This window comes from Chionomys nivalis, chromosome 5, assembly GCF_950005125.1.
Source record: "Chionomys nivalis chromosome 5, mChiNiv1.1, whole genome shotgun sequence".
Lineage (NCBI taxonomy): Eukaryota > Metazoa > Chordata > Mammalia > Rodentia > Cricetidae > Chionomys > Chionomys nivalis.
Window position 1 is genome coordinate 10,036,762 of NC_080090.1, and position 21,662 is coordinate 10,058,423.

At 48.4% G+C, this 21,662-nt stretch overlaps 1 protein-coding gene across 1 annotated transcript in view; it reads right to left on the minus strand.

Annotated features, from left to right (window-relative positions):
- Positions 1–12,701: 12,701 nt before the first annotated feature.
- Rps6kc1 (ribosomal protein S6 kinase C1) overlaps positions 12,702–21,662 on the minus strand; it is a 190,815-nt gene continuing 181,854 nt past the window's right edge. Inside the window, exons 15-16 of the mRNA XM_057770939.1 lie at positions 13,185–13,242; positions 12,702–12,755 (exon numbers count right to left, since the gene is read on the minus strand). Coding sequence (XP_057626922.1) covers positions 12,715–12,755; positions 13,185–13,242 — 99 coding nt within the window. The 3' untranslated portion in view covers positions 12,702–12,714. The remainder of the gene's footprint in view (positions 12,756–13,184; positions 13,243–21,662) is intronic.

The window sequence follows — 21,662 nt, forward strand, 5'->3', positions numbered from 1 at the left end:
TCCCACACCAGGAGTGCATGTGTATGGTTCACAATCCCCTACACTGGTGTCTGGTAGACTCTGAGGAGGAGCACTCCTGCCTGGAGCACTCCTAATATAATCCAATAGAAGATTTAGGAACAGTTATTTCCAGGCTGGGGTGTAGCTCGGTTGGTAGAGTGTTTGTCTAGCACACACAAGGTCCCGGGTTCTATGCCTGGCATGGTATAACCAGGTGTGGTAGCCTGCAATGCCAGCACTCTGAGAGATGAGAAGTTGAAGGTCATCTTCAGTCACATAGTGAGTTTAGACCACCCTGTGCTACATGAGACCTTCTCAAAACAAAATTAAAAACTTCACTAAGTCCAAAACCACAGAATAGTTGTTCCTCAGTGCGGCATGGTGGCACACACCTAACTTGGGAAGCTGAGGCAGGAAGTCAAAGTTTGGCGCCTATGATCCTGTCTCTATAAAGAGAAAGCTAAAGAATTTTTTTAAATAAGCTGTTCCTCTAAATGTATAACTATCAGTTTGTGACCTGTGGCGGTAGAACAGAAAGAAATAAGCAGATCTGAAAGGCAGTTGGGAAGAGTATCTGGAGGCTCTGACTGAGGAGGAGGAGTGTGGGTGCAGAACCAGGAAGAGCCAGGGTAGGAGGCACACACCCTGATCCCCAGCCCACTGTAGGTCAAAATTCACCTCCTCCAGCCTTCAGTTTCTTTCTGACCATGTCCTGTGTCCTCTACCCACGCCACAGGAGTTAGCCTCATCTCCGTGAGTTCCTTTACACCCATGGTTAGGCTCCAGCCCTGCCTGCCAATGCCATCTGAAGCCAGCCTTTGGATAACGGTATGGCCCATGGTCCAGCAGCAAGAAGATACTGTCTACAGAGAAAGAACCCCCACAGCTTAGCTCTGCCATCAACCACAGCCCCCACAGAGCAGCTGACTAAATGCAGTCAGAGGGAACAGTTTACTTGCCTACAGGAGCTGGCCCGCACAGAATTAACTAGCAGGGCTCTTCCTATAGGCGTCACTGGGGCCAAGTTCCCTGGCATTGCCACCTCTGCCAGAGAGCTATTAGAGTCCATCGGAGTAGCATATGTCTCCGGTGGCATCTTTTATTTGTACGTACAGAGGAATATGGTCTCTACTGCCACTTGACTGGATCACTGTGTTGGTGGCGCATTTCAAAACCATGGCATGAGGCGGAGAAAAAGTATTTAAAAGAACCGTGAGTTCCCACACCTGAGCATCGCCCACAGGGAAGGCCCAGTGCTGAAGCTGAAAATTCAGCCACCATTGGAAACAGCCTGTGCTCCGGAGAAGGGGCACCTGGAAAAATGGGAACGTTTCCTTGTTTTGAGGTTTTGTCTGGTGGCACGTGTGTTCAGAAACGTGTGTGTGTGTGTGTGTGTGTGTGTGTGTGTGTGTCCACGCAGATGTGGAGGCTAGATATCAACCTTGAGTATCATTTCTCAGGAAACCATGCACTTTGAGTTTTAAGACAGGGGGCTTCTCACTTTGACCTGGACCAATGCTGAAGCTGGGTTGGCCAGATGACCCTGAGATCCTCCAGGCTCCCCTACCCAGTGCTAGGACACCACCACGCTCCATATTTTTATGTGGGCTTTGGGGACCAAACTCAGGTCCCCATGCCTACACGGTATGCACTTTGCTGGCTGAGCCATCTCCCCATTGAGGTGAGGGACATTTTAGACTGAAGTTGTTATGTCTCTCTTGGCTTTCCCAGCTAGTCTTAGAAACACTATTCAATCCATGCCTCCGGCCCATCATCCAGCCTGAAAGACATATATGGAATTTTCCTTCCCCCAGAACAGGAGTTTTCCATTGTCTTCCCCCACCATCACCTCCCCATATCTTATGAGACCCAGATAGTTACCAAAATAACCAGTAGCTGCAACATCTGGAAACCCAAACAGACACAGGAAAAGTACTGCAGGAGGGAAGGGCCATGAAAACAGGAAACACAGAGGGGAGATTGAAAAGATGTCAAAACAAGGTGGCCTGGCCCTGCAGCCAGAGAAGAGGTCAGAGGGGCCACAAGCTCGTCCACCACCCAAGCTTCTCATAGTCCTCAGAGAATCACCGGTGGCAGGGTCTCGTGCCTGAACAAAAGAGCCACCATGTTTTCATCTCTGCTTTACACAGTCACAGACTCCCTTAAAATCAAGTAACACTAACAATAGTGACACACAGGGAGTGACAGCACTCAGCACTGTGAGGTCACCTGTGCCCCAGTCTGGCTCCAGGGCCCCCAGAAGCCTCTCCATCCCCTGCGTCTCCTTATGATAAGCCAGTGACATTCTGCCTAGTTAGTTCTACAGTTAACATTTGACCAATCTAAACTAAAAATGGCAGGCAAGATGGTTCCATACATAAGGTCACTTGCCACCAAGCCTGACAACCTGCGTTTAATCCCCAGAACCCAGATGGTAGTAAACAGGTGATCCCTGTAAGTCAACCTCTGACCTCCATATGTGTACAGTGATGTGTGCGTGCACACGCACACATGCTCACGCATGCGCGCGCACACACACAGATAGATAAATCAGAAAATTTTAAAAATAAAAATAGTTTTGCCCACACCACATTAATACTTCTTTTCTGCCAGATTTCCAGCTCAAATCAAGGTGCTGCATCTACCCACAGCTAAGAGAAGCAGCACCCGGAGGTCTCTCCCAAGCAGGGAAGAGTTGGTACCTCCACAAAGTGTGGCTCATTCCCTGACAGGCAGAACTTTCAAAGTTAGAGGGATCCTAGAGTCCGTGAAGATCAGTCTTCTTAGACATGAATTCTCCCGATTCGTTACATTCCAAAAGAGAGATGCTTAGCAGCTCAGCAATCTGTAGAAGCAGCACATCAGCGGCCCTGAGGGCACTGGCTCACCTCCACCACTGCAACAAACGGCTAAGTGTTTATCTCTGTGTGTCTTCTTCAAACAGTAAGATACCAGTGCCACCATCTCTTTCCTCCTCCTGTTCCATGCACCAGGATGGAACAACACACTCTTATTTGGCTTGTCAGGTGGGTTCTCTAGCTAGTGAGCTGACCTCCTCTTGCTTCTGCAGCCTTCTCTCACAGGAGTCACCACTATCGTGAGACACTGTCTTCAAGGAATAAAAGTGTTCACAGCCAAGAGCTGGGCAACTGTGCCATGGAATTCTCACTGCTCTCCCCTGGGAAAGTCTGGGTGGTGAACAGGAGAATGTACCCGCTTCCTGTGACTTCTGGAGGTTTCTTCCTCAACCATCTAAGGTGGTCACCACCCTGCATGAGGGAAATGTGAAGAGCCCTCCATGGTTCTTTCTGGCTCCAGTGGTCACCAGATTGGTTTTTGCCAACAATCCCCCTTCCTTTGATCCGAAGAAGGATGAGGCCATTGCCCGGCCTCAGGGAAGGATCCCAGACCTTTAAAAGGCACATGACTCTGCCAGTGATGGGCCTATCCAAGAGACTTCTCCCTGGAATGTCAGGTGGAAGCCACAGAACCTTGGCCATTTCCGACAGAGTTCGATGGTGACATCTTCCCTCCTCTCCGAATCCCACTGGACAGTGGCTCCATTGTCTAACTTTCCCAGAGTCCAGCTATAAATGCATGCTTGTGTAAAGAAGCACAAGCCTAGGCCGAAACCCAGAAGCAAGCCAGTGGCTAGAGCATTCACAGTGGAGAGTCACGAGCTAAGTTGGGGATGAAGGGAAGTGGGGCAAAGCTAATCCAAAGCTTCGATGGATGAAGCAGAGTCTGGTAGGTTCCTGCTATATCCCATGGGAATCTCTTTCTTCGGGCTGTTTGAAGTAAGGTCTAAGGAGCCAGGGTGGACACAATGCCTAGTGTGGGAGGCTTCTACTTCCCGGGGCCCCCAGGGAGGCCCTCAGCCAGACTGGCGAGGAGGTCTGAGGGGAGCATTTCGGCACAAAGCCACCTCCCTCTTGAACCCTCCTCCCCTCAGGTTTCTTTGAGAGGGTGCCAGGGTTTCACATGCTGGCTTGGGAGCAGCCCCTGCCTCATGAAAGGCCACGCAGGAGGGGTTTTTGTTGCCTGCACTGCTGGGAGGGGTTGAGGGTCCAACGGTAAGACCCCCATGGGGAGAGACCTCAGACAGCTGTCTGCCAAGGCACAGAGGCACTTTCTTATTTTATGAGAAAGAAAACAAACAAACAAACAAAAAGATCTAAGGAAAGGGGAAAGAAAGGTAACCACGGAGATCATCCTAAGGAGCCTAAGACGGCCAACACCGCCAGCCGGGCAGTGGGACGCTCGGCTTTGTTCTAGTAGAAGATTGGAGGCTTATTTGGACCAGAAAAAAACAAAACCATCAACAAAATAATCAGATGGCCCTGGACTGGCTATAGAAGACTCTATCTCGCGCCTTCCATGCTGCTTGCTGGCTTCCTATGGCGATGAGAACCTCCCCCCAAGTCTGCCATTCTCTGAAAGTTGAGTTTTTGGCATGGAGCTGGGACCCTGGCAGTAAGGGATTAGAGGGTCTGGGGCCTGCTCCGGCCTTCTCCCTGCCTGTTCCACATGGAACAAAATACCTATTGCTGAATGGCTCACTGGGAACCTCCCCCAACCCCTCTCTCCACTACCATTATGCCTGTGTGTGCAAGGGTCCCCCAAAGTTTGGAGATAAGATGGAGGAAGTCTCACTGAACTTCCTGGGAGAGAAGAGTCACCACCACTGTCAGACCAGGACGAATAAACCCTAAGGGGCACGTTAAGTCACCAACACCGGTGCTGCTCCTGCCTGGCATGTGGAAGACCCCAGGTGTGAGCCCCAGCATACACACACAAAGCCAAAACTTAGCTCAGTGACAGCTCCAGAAAATGAAAAACCTGTGCTGCTTCGTTTGTTTTGTTTTATGTGGTCCAAGTGACACTCTGCCTGACAGAAAGGGCACTGTCACATGCCCAAAGGTGCAATTAGTACCTGTGCGCGTCAGGGTCCTAGACTAGGAAAGGGAGCACTTGCAGGGAGCACTCAGCTCCTCAAAGCATCCTCTGTGCAGCCAGCATCTGAAAAGGAAAGGTCACAGCAGGAAGGGACATTTTTCTCTGTAACCCTATTGGCTTGCCAAGCTCCTAGAATCAGCAGTTAGGCCAGGTCCATGTTTCCTAAGACCAAACTGGAAATTTACGTCCTTCTCAGCCCAAGTGGAGTCTACCTGCAATCTCTAACAAATTGGGTAGTAGGTAGCATAGAACAGCACAAGGAGACATAGAAAGGACATGGAACACGCATGCATATATGTGCATGCACAAACACACATGTAAATACACACGTGCACACCAAAATATACATGCACGTGCAAACATACATATATGCATATATGTGACATGTGTATACCCACATATACATGGACATGTGTGTACACACATGCACTCATACTATCCCCATTTCCACACACTGCAGAGCCCACCTAGCCCTTCCCCCTCACCCTCACCAGAGGGCTACACAGAACCACAGAGAGCTGATACATACTCTTAGCAAGTCGACACAACAAAAATGATTAATTCAAGGAGGGACAAAGGCTTTGCTCTCTAAAATCTCACATCTCACCTGCCCCACGATCATCAGCTTTAAAAACGGAAACTGGGCAGTGGTTATTGGTGGTGGTTTTCAGTGGCCACAGCGTTAAGTCCCAGAAACATATATTACAGTTTCCTGGTACCAAAGCATAGTCTGAGGAACACAGAGGTGATGGTTAAATGTGATTGGCAGCCAGGGAGCCTAAGTTTCAAAAACAACTTTTTAACAATTGAGGACATCTCTCAGTTGATAGAGAGCCTGAGTTCCATCCCCAGCACTGCATAAACCTAGCATGGCAAGCACACCCCTGCAATTTCTGTCCTTGGGAGGTGGAGGCAAGAGGATCAGGAGTTCAGGATGAGCTTCAGCCACATTGGCCAGCCTGGGCCACGTGAGATCGAATCTTATAAAAATAAATTTAGTCACTTGTTTTAAACAACAAATATTCTTTGTGTGCTTACTGAAGGCCAAGTGGAAATGGTGCTGATGTGGGCACCGCTTCTGCCTTGCTAACAGGGACAAAGGATGCACAATCTTATAGATAAAAATAAACAATATTTAAGATGAATAGAGACAGCCAAAAGGGAAGGGTACCACTCTCTGGTCCTTGGAGGGGAGCACAGTCTCATTTGAGGACTTGAAACTGATGCTAAAATCTAACCTACAGGAGAATCCAAGGCTTGGGAGGAGCTGGGAGGGGACTGGCAGGTGGGAGGAGCAGGAGCGAAGGCAAGGAGGAGAGAAGCATGGGAGAGACCTAGGTGAGTCAGCTTGGCCAGTCCTTCTCCAGGGCACCAGGAGAGTTCCCTCATCTGAGTGTGTTATCATTGCTTTCAGAGGTAGCGGCATCAGAATTTCTTCCCTGCCTGGGTCTCTTTTACTCCAGTCCCTTTCTCTCTTTCCCCCTTTGCCTCCCAGCACAGCGCACACAGGCACAGAGTGAAGGGGCTTCCCAGAGAAAATGAAGTCTTTTCTTCAAGATCTTAGGACCACCCGTAAGCCGGGCACATGACCAAACCCCCGAGAGGAATGTGTGAGTCGGAGGCCCCAGTGGCGGGGTAGACATGCCACCGAGTCCAAGATAAAAGTATCTGAGATCTGTTCTGCCTTGTTTGTTTTCTCCTTCCTCAGTTCTGTATGAACCACACTGGTTAATAATGTGCTTTTTTAAAAAAATAGATTTAGAGTCTGAGAGGTGAGAAACATATCCCGGTGGCTGACAAAAAGCATGACTTTTCTATCAGCAACACTTTCCCATCATCCATCTGAGCCAGCGCCAGCCTGTGCAGTCTTCCCTTCCCTGTATGTTGTGCGAACATTCAAAAGTTGGACAACAAGGCTTTAATTCAACTTGATCATCGTCTCAAAAGGAAAAATTAGAAGTTTGTTTTTTTTTTTTTTTTGTAAAGACAAAAAGCAAAAAAAGTGGAGAGGGGGAGAACAAAAATTGGGAGAGGCCAGACTCAATGGATATGATCTGAATGCATATTTGTGTTACAACCAATACAACCAGCATCAGAGAGGGACCAAGATCAAATAAACGGTGGACCCTGACAAAGGGAAGAATGGATGGTATTGGAGCCATCTGCTCTGGAGGACACCCAAATCTGTCTGAATCCGAGAGGCCAGACTACCAGCTATTCTAAGACGCCCCATTCCAAGAGTGCCCGACGCGGGGCCGCACAATCAGTTTCTCTCACCATCACTTTGGCTGCAAGTTTTTTGTGCAATTAAGTAATTTATTCCTTTCTTCAGCCTCCTGATTCTAATGAAGCCGAGCCACAAACAAGCCTCAGTTGTTCCTATTCAAGGAGCCTGATTGCATCTGGCCGTGATTGCTGAAAACCCTGAAGAGGAAGCAGGGAAGGGAAGCATATTGTTTGGGGGGTAATAGGTGAAGACCTGCCTCTCTTGACCTATAATACATTAGTGTCACCGAACATTTGGCAGCCTTCAGATGATTAGCAATGAAGATGAATCAAGCAAAAAAGAGGTAGGAATCTGCCTCCCCTGAATCACCAGCACCGCATACATTTGCATGCTGATTAGCTGTTCTTTTGTCTGTGTTCCTAATTATTGTGACACGTTATGTCTTCATCATGAAGATTCTGATCTGTCTTGTTCAAAATGCATGTAGAAAAAAGTGCTGTTTATTGATTCAACATGTAACTTTTATTTCTATGTTTGCTTTAATTAAATACATATTTGATTGCCTCTGCCTGCTGTCTTTTTTTCCTACTTTTTTTTTTTTTTGCTCTTATTTATTTCAGCTTGTTGACAAACACACAGGTAACCTTCCTTTATCAGGCTCCGAGCATTCGGGGCACGCTGCCTCTCTTGCTCAGCTTCCCTTTCTCTCCATCTCAGGGGTGTTCGCTTTCATTTCTTTGAGGAGGAAGAGAAAATGGGGAAAGTGAAGAAGCCAAGGTTTTGGTGACTGTGGAGGGATGGGGATGGACAGCCCGGGGCTCCAACCTGAACAGGAGCAGACGTTTGGTGCCTCGAGAGAAGGGCTTTTCAGGGGAACCCAGGCAGCAGAAGGGGTTATAAATAACATGGTCCTGTGAACACAGGAGTCTCTGTCATCCCCAGTTGTCTTCACACTTTATTGCAGACGGGGGTCTGTGAACTGGGCTATGAGCATGCCTGTGGCCTGGGTCAGGCCTCCAGGTCTCTGCTGAAAATCCGGGTAGACGGTCAGGCTGTTTGCCCAAAGCTGGACTTATGTCTATTTAGCCCCTCTTTCGAGAAAGGGAAGCTGAAAAGGAAAAACATCGGACCTCACACATTCCCCAAGCAAAGCAATCAGGAAGCCAATACCTCTAGGGACTGGGGGTAGGAGACAAAGAACTCTGGAAGGGTGAGCATGGGGGAGCATGTACCCCACTGTCTGCTGTGCCCTCTAAAAGATGGGATTCTTCCTTTGCTAGGAAGGGCAACGGGAGAGAGAGCAGAAAAGGAACAGAAAGGAGTTTGTTTCCTGTTCCAGCCAGTCCTAGTCCTGATGTCCTCCCAACCTCCAGCCAGGAACATGCTACACAGCTGTAAGGAACACAAAGCTCATTGGTGAATCCAATCAGGACCCTTAGAGAGGAAAAGAGTACCACAGAGGAGGAGCGGATGCAGGAGTAATTGAGAGCCAAGGGCCCATGCATGCCCAGAAAGCAAGCCCAGCCCAACAGAATGCAAATGGCTCCTCGCTGAAGAGGCATAATGCCCACGCTCTTCCTCTTAATGGGCAATGATTGGCTGGAAATGTAATCAACGGCTCTGCCCCCAACATCTATCCCTACGGGGAGGGATGACGGGATCCATATTCATGAGAACACGGGCCTGCAATGTGCGCTGGGTGCCGGGGGCGGGGATGGCCTAGAGGAGCTCAAAGGTCCTTGGAGAGCAATAATGAGACTCCAAGCGCAGAGCACAGGTGCCATCAGAGCCCCTGGCCCGCCCAGCCCTTCCCTTCCATATCAGACCCCTAGGTGGCCATGCATCCCTGAACCTGGGGCCAAAGAGAACTCAAATGCAGTGAACCCATGCTCTGTGCATGTATGTGTGGTGCCCCACACTCTGCCTCCTCCTTGAAGTGATTGTACTGGCCCTGGCCCACTCACAACACGGCACAGTCAGCAAGAGCAGGTACAGCCAAGATGGCAGCCAAAGACACAGGTATCACAGAGGCCCTTTGAAACTAATCTTAGAACCACATGCTGAGTTGACCAAACTGTTTGCTCTGCAAAGACAGCCGGCCTGACCTTGCTGGGCTGCCGTCTAATTGGTTTGCTGATGTTGCCAGCCTTCCCCCACACTTCCAGGAGATAAAGGATTCTCTTCATTCTAAGATCCTGTCCTCATTGTTGCTTAGTTACTTAAATGTCCATAAGGAAATGACGACAAAAGAAATGAAAAGAATTGTCCAATGTCCATTCTTAGCAACATTAAAAGCCAGAAATCTTCCAGGCTGCTTAACAGATAAAAATTTATGACCTGGGCTGGGCGGTAGTGGCACACGCCTTTAATCCCAGCACTCAGGAGGCAGAGGCAGGCGGATCTCTGTGAGTTCGAGACCAGCCTGGTCTACAGAGCTAGTTCCAGGACAGGAACCAAAACCACAGAGAAACCCTGTCTCGAAAAACAACAACAACAAAAAAAAAATTATGGCCTGTAACTTCCTCTAAGAAGTGTCGCCGTACACCGTTCCCTTTGCACTGCACAATTCTTGGGTCTATGATGGAGGAAGGTCATTGGTTAAATAATAAAGAAACTGCTTGGCCCTCATAGGTTAGAACGTAGGTGGGTGGAGTAAACAGAACAGAATGCGGGGAGGAAGAGGAAGTGAGCTCAGATGCCATTTCCTCTCCTCTCTGGGGCAGACACGATGCCGCTCCTCTCCAGAGCAGATGCAATGAAGCAAGCGGCCAGGTCGGACATGCTGAATCTTTCCCGGTAAGACTGATGCTACACAGATTATTAGAGATGGGTTGATCGGGATATGAGAATTAGCCAGTAAGGGCTAGAACTAATGGGCCAAGCAGTGTTTAAAAGAATACAGTTTGTGTGTTGTTATTTTGGGGCATAAGCTAGCTAGGCGACCAGGAGCTGGGGCGGCAGGAACACAGCCCACAGCTCCCACTACAGGTCTAATTTCTCATAGTGATTGTCCTCCAGTTCCTTCCAAACCAAATGCATGTTCCCAAGGGAAAAGATCACACATACATGCACACTGTGACTGTATTGAATTAGGGGTTTTAGACCCCCTGGACAGGAAACCCAGACTGAACTTATGTCCTGAACCCCAGGTCTGAGACTCTTCCATACACAACACAGGCAGTCCACTCAAACCCAAGAGTCAAAGATGCTAAATGAAGGAATGTAAGAATCAGCAGATAAAGTGACTAAAAACCACCTTATGGGGAAATTTCAGAGTGAGGAAAGTATGATCTGGCAGTGCTGAGGAGATGCCAAGCATCGGCTCAGATCTATAGAATGTACAAAGCCAAGAAGTAGCCACCCTGTAGACAAGAGACTGGGAGGACTCAGACGTGTCCATATATCTGCTGGCATAGCGTACTACCCCAGAAGGAGGATGCTTACACGGGGAAGCAATGCACAGTGGGGGGAGGCCCATGGGAGACTCAAACCTCCCTCCCAGTGGACCCAAATCTGCCCTTGAAACAAACAAACAAAAATGTCATTTTAAAACAATGTTAATGCCAACAAGTTCCCGTGGGCCCAGAACAAAAGGGATGGAGGAAAGAGAGACAGTGTGCTGGTGGCATCTGTGATTCCTGGCATGGGAAACACACCCTAAGTCAGCACAAGCAATTATGAGAAGAAGGCCACCTGTGTGTGCCACGGGTCCAGCGACTACCAGTCAAAATCGAGTCAAGGCGTTCAGGTGGCCTGTGCAAGCAGAAAGATTATGGAACTGGATTCACCAGCTCCAGAAAGATTTCAACCTATTGACAATTTGATTTTAAGACACTGACTGTGGGTCTTAAGTCACTAAGTTTGTACCAAATTTTTATACAGACACTAAGAGGCTAACACATCTCTGGCCCCAGGGCATCACACAGCTGTGCCTCTCTCCACAAGGCCCCTTTCCTCAACAGCTGTCTGTCCGACTATTCTAGCTGGCTCTTCTGTTGTTGCAGCAAACTTTGACAAGAAGAAACCTGGGGAAGGAAAGGGTTATTTGACTTACCCTTCGGTGCCACACTCTGTCACCAGGGAAGCCAGGGCAGGCACTCAAGCAGGAACCGGGAGGTAGGAACTAAAGCACAGACCACGGCAGGACGCTCATTTCTGGCTTGCTCTCAGGCACGCATTCAGCTGCCTTCCTTCTGTAGCCCAGGCCACCTATCTAGGGTTGACACCACCCACCCACAGTGGGTTAAGCCTTCTTACATCAATTAGCAATCAAGAAAATGCCCACGGAGAAGCCCACAGGCCAATCTGATGGAGGCAACTCTTCAACTGAGCGTCCCTCTTCCCAGGGAAGTTGGCAGGCAGGAACAGCCATCACTCCTACCTCCTCGTGTCTTTGGCACTTGGAGTGACTTTTCCTTCAGCATCTGTTTAAAACTATGACCTAGGGCTCGAAAGATTTCTCAGTGGTAAAGAGCACTTTCTGCTCTTTCAGGGGACCCCAGTTCAGTTTCTAGCACCCATGTCAGGCAGCTGCCTCTAACTCCAACTCTGGGGTGTCAGATGCCTATACCTGCTTCTGGTCTCTGGGGGTGCACACACACAATAGTATACTCACACACACACACACACACACGAATACATTATAAATAAATAATCACTATAATAAAGTAAAACTGGAATCCTCTTCTGCTGTGTCCTCTTTATTGTTCTGGTGTCTAATTTGCCTGACATATCTACTTATTTCTATTTCCCATCGCCAGTAAAATGTCCACTTCATTACACCCAGGGCTCACATATTTTACCTAAATTACCAAACCCACATCTAGTGCATACCATGTGCCAGGTGGATGATCACTCTAGTCCAGTCATTCCCTGTACCGTGACATGGATCTTTCTCCTAGGCAGGGCTCACAGCTACAGTCCCACGGGTGGCGATGACAGGTGTGAGGGGGACTAATAGGCGAAGACAGGAGAGCATGCTAACTCAGCTAACCACAGACGTTCTCCACACACATCCCTCCGGGGGCTCTCCAACATGCCAGGTGAACAGTGCTGATTTCTTACCGAGGTCACATATTATTGAGGACCAGAGGGGGATATTTACCAGTGACAGCAAACCAGTATCATCCCAAGAGTGACAAGGGACTTCAGGTCACCACCCTCTGCAAAGAAATGCCTGAAGCATCAAAGGCAGTGGGCAGTCAGGAGTGTGTACTTGGGATGTGCATGTGTGTGCATGTGTGTGTGCATGCTATGTGTGTATGTACATGTGTGTGCATGCTATGTGTGTGTGTATATGTGTGGGGATGGGGGTATGTGTAGGGAGGTGTACATGTCTTATGCACCTATGTGTTCAGTGCATATGTACACATGTGCACATGTGTAGAGTGATGTGCATGTTTGTATGCACCTATGTGTCCAGGTACATATGTATATGTGTGCACACACATGTGGAAATCCATTTACCTTGTTTTTGAAGCAGGCCCTCTTCTCTGGAATCAGGAGCTCATCTTTTGGGCTTGGCTGGCTGATCAGTGAGTCCCAGGGATCCTCCTGTCTCTACTTCCCTGTTCTAGGGTTGCAAGCATGTGACATCATCACACTCAGCGTTTAACATCAGTTTAAACTCAGTTCCTCACACATGCACAGCCAGCGCCTTACAGACTGCACTGTCTTCTCACAGATACCATATATATATAAACAATAACAAATCCACTGTCACCCACTGATGTGGACAAAGAGGTCACAAGTTTGGAAAAATGGAAAACTCCCCCAAACTCTTACACTTCTGCTCTGGAGCCAGGTCCTGCTCTCTTCCTCAGAGTCCCAAGAAGCATGGAACAGGTAGCAAAAGTCAGAGCAGGACAGGGGCCACAGGAGAAGGGATTGATCAGGGGCACCAAGAAAGGGCATGTCTAACCTCTTGCTCCCCAAAGACCAACTCACAGAGAGAGCTGAGGCCCTGTGGCACTGGCTCCCTGGGAGAAGCATAGTCACTCACCATGGGTCTCCTGGGAAAGACAGTTTCTGAGACATCTCCACTTGAGGGCCTGATGTCCCTGAGGAGAAAGCAAAGGAAACCCTTTGAAGACCACGTGACCGGTGGGACTGCCTTTGTTTTGTTTACGTTGCAATCTCAGTAGTAGAGCTAGTCAACAAGCAAACACTCGGAGACCCAGCGAGGTGTAAAGACAGATTTGCACCGGGCAGACAACTGCACATTCCGTTTATTTACCTCTTCTAACAAACCGATACCTGGGGTGACATTTATTAATAAACGGTGTTACCAGGTGCCTGATGCGTGGCTCACAGAAATTAATTACCCAGCCCATGGTAAAATCCTAACAAGCCCGCAGTGCTGTAACATTTGTGCTAATTGAAAATGAGATAAGTGCTGCGGGTACAATTTGCATTCAATGCAGTATATTAATTACTTCAGTTCTTTCGTGATAAACACACCTGACTGAGTCACTCTCGCAATTTACCGGGTAATAGAGTCATAAGCAGAGTCCCTCGGGGCCAAGGGAAGGCGCTGAGCTGTAGGCAAGATGGAGGCCTTGGCTCTTCTGGGTCCCTCCAGCAAGTTAGTTCAGGCTCCTCTTCCCTTATGGTGTCCCCAGGGAAGTGGAGACGAGACCCTGTCACAACATGGAACTCCCAGCCTTCAACGGAACCCTTCCTTTCCTACCACGCCAATTGTTCTAGATGTTCAGAGAGAGTGCGTCAGGAGGGCTGTATCTCAGCCCAACAATGACTCTAGTGTTCACTGAGTACGCCGTCTTCAAGGAAAGGCCTTTGGCTGGCCATTGCCCCACACTGCCCACACACCGACTCGATGGAAAGGGAATGAAGCCTGCATGGCAAGGGAGCCAGTCTAGATTTTTAAATCTTGGGGATTCACAGCAGGTTCGTGCCTGGAGGGAGGGTTCGAATGACACCTCCGGTATGAGATACAGACCAAGGGCCACATGGAAGGAATCACCTGGCTTCCAAGATGGAAGGAAGGAGACATGGAGTCACTATAGGTGGGAGTTCCCCGGCCATACCATGCCCAGGTACCCACAATGTGTCTGCCTTTCCTTCAGCTTCCTGGTAGTGTGTTCTCCTTGGTGTCATACACCAAACAGCCAGGGCAGCCGCTGTGAACTCAGTTTGCTGGGGCTATTGAGCGGCACCTAGGGGCCTTACTCCCATCCTGAATGTAACTCTTCTCAGCTGACTTCCTTGCTCATTCTGTCTTAGTTTCTGTTGCTGCCATGAAGCACCATGACCTGCAGCAACTTGGAGAGGAAAGGGTTTATTTCTCTTACTCTTCCATATCATTGTTCATCATCCAAGGAAGTCAGGGCAGGAACCTGGAGGCAGGAGCTGCTGCAGAGGCCATGGAGGGGAGCCACTTACTGACTTGCTCTTCATGGCTTGCTCAGCCTGCTTTCTTGTAGAACCGAGAACCACTAGCCCAGGGATGATCCCACCCACAATGGGCTCTGTACTTAATAAAATGCCTTGTACCCGGGCCAGCTGGCCTTGGTGAGTTCCCGATAGAACATCCCCATTGTCTCAGTGTGTGGGTGTACCCCTCGCGGTCCTGAGTTCCTTGCTCATGCTCTCTCTCCTTCTGCTCCTGATCCGGACCTTGAGATTTCAGACCGGTACTCCAATGTGGGTCTCTGTCTCTTTTCATCGCATGATGAAGGTTAATATTCAGAAGGATGCTTATATGTTTTTCTTTGGCTTCACCTTTTTATTTAGCGTCTCTAGGATCACGAATTATAGGCTCAATGTCCTTTATTTATGGCTAGAAACCAAATATGAGTGAGTACATCCCATGTTCCTCTTTTTGGGTCTGGCTTACCTCACTCAGGATAGTGTTTTCTATTTCCGTCCATTTGTATGCAAAATTCAAGAAGTCATTGTTTTTTACTGCTGAGTAGTACTCTAATATGTATATACTCCATACTTTCACCAAGGCCAGCTGGCCCGGGTATGAAAAAGCATGGGATAAAACCGGATTCACAGAACATAGCAGACAATGAGGACTACTGAGAATTCAAGAACAATGGCAATGGGTTTTTGATCCTACTGCACGTACTGGCTTTGTGGGAGCCTAGGCAGTTTGGATGCGCACCTTACTAGACCTGGATGGAGGTGGGTGGTCCTTGGTCTTCGCACAGGGCAGGGAACCCTGATTGCTCTTTGGGCTGACGATGGAGGGGGACTTGATTGGGGGAGGGGGAGGGAAAGGGGAGGCGGTGGCGGGGAGGAGGCAGAAATCTTTAATAAATAAATAAATAAAAAGAAAATGCCTTGTACACTTGTGTACAACCAGATCTTATGGAGCCATTTTCTCAGTTGAGGTTCCCTCCTTTTAAATGACTTTAGCTTGTCTCAAGTTGACATAAAACTAGCCAATACAGCCCCCTTCACCAGCTCACACAGACGCTCCAAGACCACATCATCCCCACGCTTGCTTCAAACTGACATTGGTCCCAACCTACAGCCTGCTCTCTTGGCTGTTTACTGGAGAAGCATCTGTGGCTTCTCTCTAGTTAGCACCCAGCCTGTGCGTGCAGATCCTTGCCTGTCCCCTCTGCCCAGCCAGGCTCCTGACCCAGCCTGTGCATGCAGACCCTCGCCTGTCCCCTCTGCCCAGCCAGGCTCCTGGGGCAGAGTCCCACACTCAGTATTTGTTGTTACAGAGTTTGTGACCCCTGGGAAAAGACCAAAGACTCAATCCAGCCAACAATTAAAGGGTTTATTGATTAGCTGCTAGCAGGATGGCAGCCTTAAAGCCCAGCACAGGCATGTTGTGAGAGGGGTTGCGGGGAAGGGCTTTTAATGGAAAAACCACAAGAAGACCTTCGATATCTAAACCAAAATGGTTCTGTTCTGCCAAGGTAAGTGGTTAAGGCAACTCAAAACAATTTTTGGGTGTCTGTATAAGCAAGTTACAGAAGCCAAAAAAGCAGTTAGTCCTACCATAACAAGTGAATAGTCACAGCTGGACACTTTTGTGGAGGGGGGTCACTAAGTCAGGGGTACTGGAAACTCCCCTTTTAGAGACTGGAGTCACAGACGAACAGCTAGTGGATACCAAAATGTATACCTAGCATAAAATGGAGCTTCTTTAGCCATCAGGGCATGAATACAAACTTACTATAATCCTGCAAAGTAGACAAACCAAAACTCGAGTTATGACCCAGTCAAAGCAGGGCGTAGACCCTGTCCTCAAATGAACAAGCTTTCAGGGGGCCCCAGCTCCATGCAGAGCGCTCAGAACAGCTGGGGCCCCTTTGAGACACGACCATGAAATCCTCTCCACCTGCTAGAGGGAGATTCAGCCTGCTTCCACACCTTCCAGGAGCCCAAGGGAAGGGGACCGGGTAAATACCTGCAGGACAGACAGACTAAGAGGGGGAAGCAGCAACTCCTCATGCTGAGAGGAACTTCTGAGCACAGCCACCTCTGCGTGTTAAACTGCAGAATTTCCATAGGGAAGTGGTTCCCAGCCGATAAGGTACCCCATGGGCATCAGAAAGAACTCCTTTCTCAAGCTCGTGTATCCCCCATGGCTGGAGCAGGATGTGTCTCCAGCTTCAATCAGCTCCTAAGGCAAAGGCCCCATGACCTGTACAACAGCCCTGGGTGGCCCTCCTTGGGGTATGCCAGGTTGGGATTGCTCCCTTCTACAGCCTTTCATGGTAAAGTGAACCCCGGTAAAGATCACCTGTGGAGACACAGGATATTGTACCCGCTCTCAGATCTAAATCCCTTGGAGCATGCCACATGGTCACTTCCACCCACACTAGATGCCACAGAGCCACCACCACCAGTTGCCGATGCCGTCAATTCTTCTACCAGGTTCTGCTTCCGTATGACGCACGATAAGGAAGCTCATGCTCTCCTGAGGAGAACAATGAATTTGCTCTGCATTCCGGGAAAAAGAACTGAACTGCTAATCTACAATGTCCTATTCATATAAACCGAATGTTTGTGCCCCCCAGAGTCATCTGCGGGAACCCCAGGATCTAATCTCAACAGGGGCTTTAGGAGAGAATTTAAGTTAAATGAGGTCATGGGGCAGGGCCCTGACCCACCAAGACTGGTGTCCTTAGAAGATCCATACCCTTTATCCCTCTTTTGTGATAAGTGTGAGAAGACACTCAAAGAAACTGTCAGAGAGAGAGAGAGAGAGAGAGAGAGAGAGAGCTCAGAATGATAAAACACCTTCATCTTGGATTTCTAGCTTCCAGATTTCGAGAGACATTTTCCATTATTTAAGCCACACAGTTGCAAGCATTTTGTTATAACAACCCAAGACCACCATCATGGTACTTCACTCCCCTGGAAAACGGGCCGCTCCAAAATATGGATGCACAACATGGCAAGTAAGTCAGGGCCAGAAGAAGAAGAAAGATGAGCAATGGACTAGAGAAAGCTTTCTCCAAAAAGTGTGAGAACCCACTATTTAAATGTACCTAGATCATCAGTTATACACATCTTTCGGTCTAACATACTCTCAGCTCAGGAACCAGGTTTGTCCCGTGGATCACAAGATAGATTTGGTCACACCTCTGCCCTCCCTTCCCAAGCAGGTAATCTTCCTCAGAAGCAAATGTCCACTGCACAGAAGGCAATGCAGCCAGGGACCTCTCTAACTTTACCCCCAGTTCCCGCTTTTGGGTTCACTCTGCCCCAGTCAAGCTGGTTGTGTGTATCTCCTCAGGTCATACAGAACACAGACCTTCCTCGGGGCCTTGGCCTTCAGTGCTCCTTGGGCTTAAAGGCCCTTTCCTCATTTCCCATCTGTCTCTACTCAACTGTTATGTTATTATCCAGGTCTTCCCTAATCATTCCCTACTAGTACAGTAGCCCACCCCCTCTCTTTTTCCTTTCTTCTCTCTCTCTCTCTCTCTCTCTCTCTCTCTCTCTCTCTCTCTCTCTCTCTCTCTCTCTCCCCACCCTATCTACTACACCTGCTTTCTTCCCCTTCACAACTCAAACTCTGTAGAGTTTGCCTCTCCCTGAAAACAAAAGTTGCATCGCCCTGAGGCTATGGCTCGGTGTGTTAAGTGCTTGCTGTGGAAGAATGAGGACCTGAGTTCTGTTCATCATCCCATTCCCACCCCATCTCCTACCCCATCCTCCATCCCACATAAAGCAGAACATGGCAATGCACATGCCTGAAAACCAGACTTAGGAGTTAGAAAAAAAAAAAAGCTAGTCTTGCCAACTGGGAGCTCCAGGGTCAGTGAGAAACTCTGTCTAAAAATAAGGTAGAGGGTAGTAGAGGCAGGCATCCAAAGATCCAGCAGTGTCAACCTTTGACCTACACACACACGTTTCACCTGAGTAGGAGCATCGTGTTCTCTTTCATATTCCCATCAATTTCATCAGTGCCTGGAGCATAAGACACTCAATAAATATTCCTGAAATAAATGAAAACATTCCATGATTAGCACAGAGTAGACTGAGCATCGTGACATGGTCGCACGGTGCTGGAAGCTGCTCATCTACGGCATCTACAGGAAGTTAGGGAGGGCGCTAAAGGCTCCACACCCCAGACACAGGGCTGTAGTCGGCCTCCATGCTTGGCTCTCATATTAATTCTATTTTACAGGCAAGAAGATTGACGGTTTTAGAGCAAGGTATCAGCACAAGCCCCCGGGGACAGAAAGACGTGATGTGAGTCAGGGTGTGGGCCCAGGCCCATCTCCTTCCAAAAACATGCTCCTCGCCACTCTGAATGCTGACACAGACCTGGAAATCACACGAGAGCCAAATGCATCTAAATTAAACCTTACCTGACACGTTTGCCATTCAAAGGAAGCTACAGAGTGTGGTGTGTAACTCAGCTGGCACAGTGTGTTTGCCTGGAATGCCCAAAGCCTTGGGGAAGTGCCCAGCACTGCTAAAGCCAGGCATCAGGGCACACGCCTCCTCTAACCCCTGCACTTGGAGAGTGGAGGTGCCAAGATCAGAACTTCAAGGTCATCTTCAGCTACATAGCAAGTTCAAGGTTGGTCAGAACTAGATGAGAATCTGCCTCAAGAAGAAAATTGTATGTGTGCGTATGTAGGGGAGGGGGAGAGGAAAGGGCGCATCATCTGAATCTTAACAAAAATAATGCTTTTCAGTAACTATCCCTCCCATGTATCTGTTTGTGATCAATACACCAGGATACACCACACTTCAAAAGATATGCTATACTTGGCTTTATGATAAAGTATGTGATATTCTGATGACTTTCTGTGTGAGTTACTTTCCTCGCTGATGTATTAAGATGCCAGACAGTAGCGACTAAAGAGGACGAGAGGATATCCACAGTCCACTGTGTTGAGACGGCATGGTAACTGGCCTGTGGTAACAGTCCTACCTGTGGAGGTAGGAGCTTTGCATGTGTCTTGTCTGGGTCTCTGTGGGTCCGGAAGCAGAGAAGGTGCTGGGAGCAGGGCCAGGGTTTGATATGGGAGTGTCATATCAATCTGCTGATTTCATTGGTTAAGTAATAAAGAAACTGCTTGGCCCTCATAGGTTAAAACATAGGTGGGTGGAGTAAACAGAATAGAATGCTGGGAGGAAGAGGAAGTGAGCTCAGATGCAGGGCAGCTCCTCTGAGAGACAGAAGCCATGCTCTCCTCTCCAGAGCAGGCGCGATGAAGCTCCGACCCAGGATGGACGTAGGCTAGAATCTTCCCGGTAAGCGCACCTTGGATGCTACACACATGAATAGAAATGGGCCAGGCAGTGTTTAAAAGAATACAATTTGTGTGTTGTTATTTCGAGTATAAAGCTAACCATGCGGGAGCCGGGCTATGGGAAGAGGCCCGCAGCTCCCCACTACAAGGGTTTATCTTCAGACCCAGCCTCATCGCCCCACCCCATGACAAACCTTAGCCAGCCCTGCCTCCTGCCCCAAAGAAGGCACCAGAAGCTGGAAATGCAGTGTGCAAAGATGTGAGTGAGTCTGCAGGGCACAGTTCACACTCAAACCAAGACTCAAGCTAGTGTTGCTCAAGCTAGTAAAAAATAGACTTATGGCCCCAAATCATACCAGTGAACGAACTCACCATCATGAATCTGATAAACAGCCCATCTGACTTGCCCAGCCTTAATACATGGGAAGCGCTTATCTTACTGCAACTTGATATGCCATGTTTTATTGATCGTCATAGGAGACCTGCCCTTTCCTGGATGGAGATGGAAGATGAGGGGATTGAGGATTGGGAGAGGAAAAGGGGAAGGGTGGGGTTGCTGCAGCTGAGATGTAAAATAAATAGATTAATTTTTTTAAAAACCCATCTGAGATTAAACTTTTACCAAAAAGACACATGAAGCTACAAGGGCTAAAATGAAGATTTAGTGTTGTTGAAAATTATCATCATTACATTCTTTGAAAAACAAACAAAAAATCAAGTTTTCCCCAGGCAGCTCAGCATTTTATCACAGCATTTAAAATCATTGTGATTGAAAATATAGAATAGCATAAGGGCTCTCTGACTCTGCCAAGGCTCCTGGCTAAATTGCTGGACTCAAACAGCAATTATACAGCATACATTTTAAGATCCATACTTGTTCCTACACCTCGCAGGAGTGGTAGGAGAAGCTGAGCAGGGGGCCCGAAGGCTGTTCCATCCAACTCTTGACTAAATTTGAGTATCACTCAGAACTGAGGTTTTCAAAAACCCTTTCTATGCCTTGGTGCCCATTTCAAGCTATTCAAAATAAAAATTGCTGAACTGAAGGTCATGTTATTCCACTCCCCTCATTTGGGGCAATCCATATAGCATGGGCAGCAGTCACTGGGACTGTATCCATCCCACACCCCCATCGAAATATTTCCCTATCTGTTAATGAAGAAAAAAATGGTGTAATTAAAAAATGTTCTAAAGCTTCTACAGTCAAAAAAAGTTGGTTAAAATAAGTTTTGCTGGATGGTAAGACCCTGTGCCGGAGACACCTCGTGCTTTGGTTGCAAGACAGAGCGATCAAGCTCAAATCGAACTGTAAACTTACTGCTGCCAGCTTCACAGCTCAAATCGAAATGTAAGCTCCATGCTGCAGCCCGCGTTCACAGCCTTCACAACGATGGGAAATGATAATGCAGGCTGTGAGGGGAGAACAGACATCTGCAGTTTTACCCAGCTTGGACCCAGAAAACTATGCTGCTGACCTGACAGGGAAGGTGTGACCCCGGTGCAATGGCGGTACAATAGTTAGGGAGGTAACCAACTGTTTCCTGGTCGTATCTGAGGCCAGCATCACAGTAGAGAATTCAGGCCTGGTTTCACATACCTGATCAGAAACCTGTGGATTAGAAAGCCATGAGGCTAATGGGGAAGCAGCCACTATTACTTGAATAAATAAATACATTGAGCCCACCCAACTGCCTTCTAAGTATTTACGTTTACACCCACAGAGTTGCATTGCTGCCAGCCTTACTCAAAGAAGCGTGCCCATTGCAAGGGTCAGGTGACAC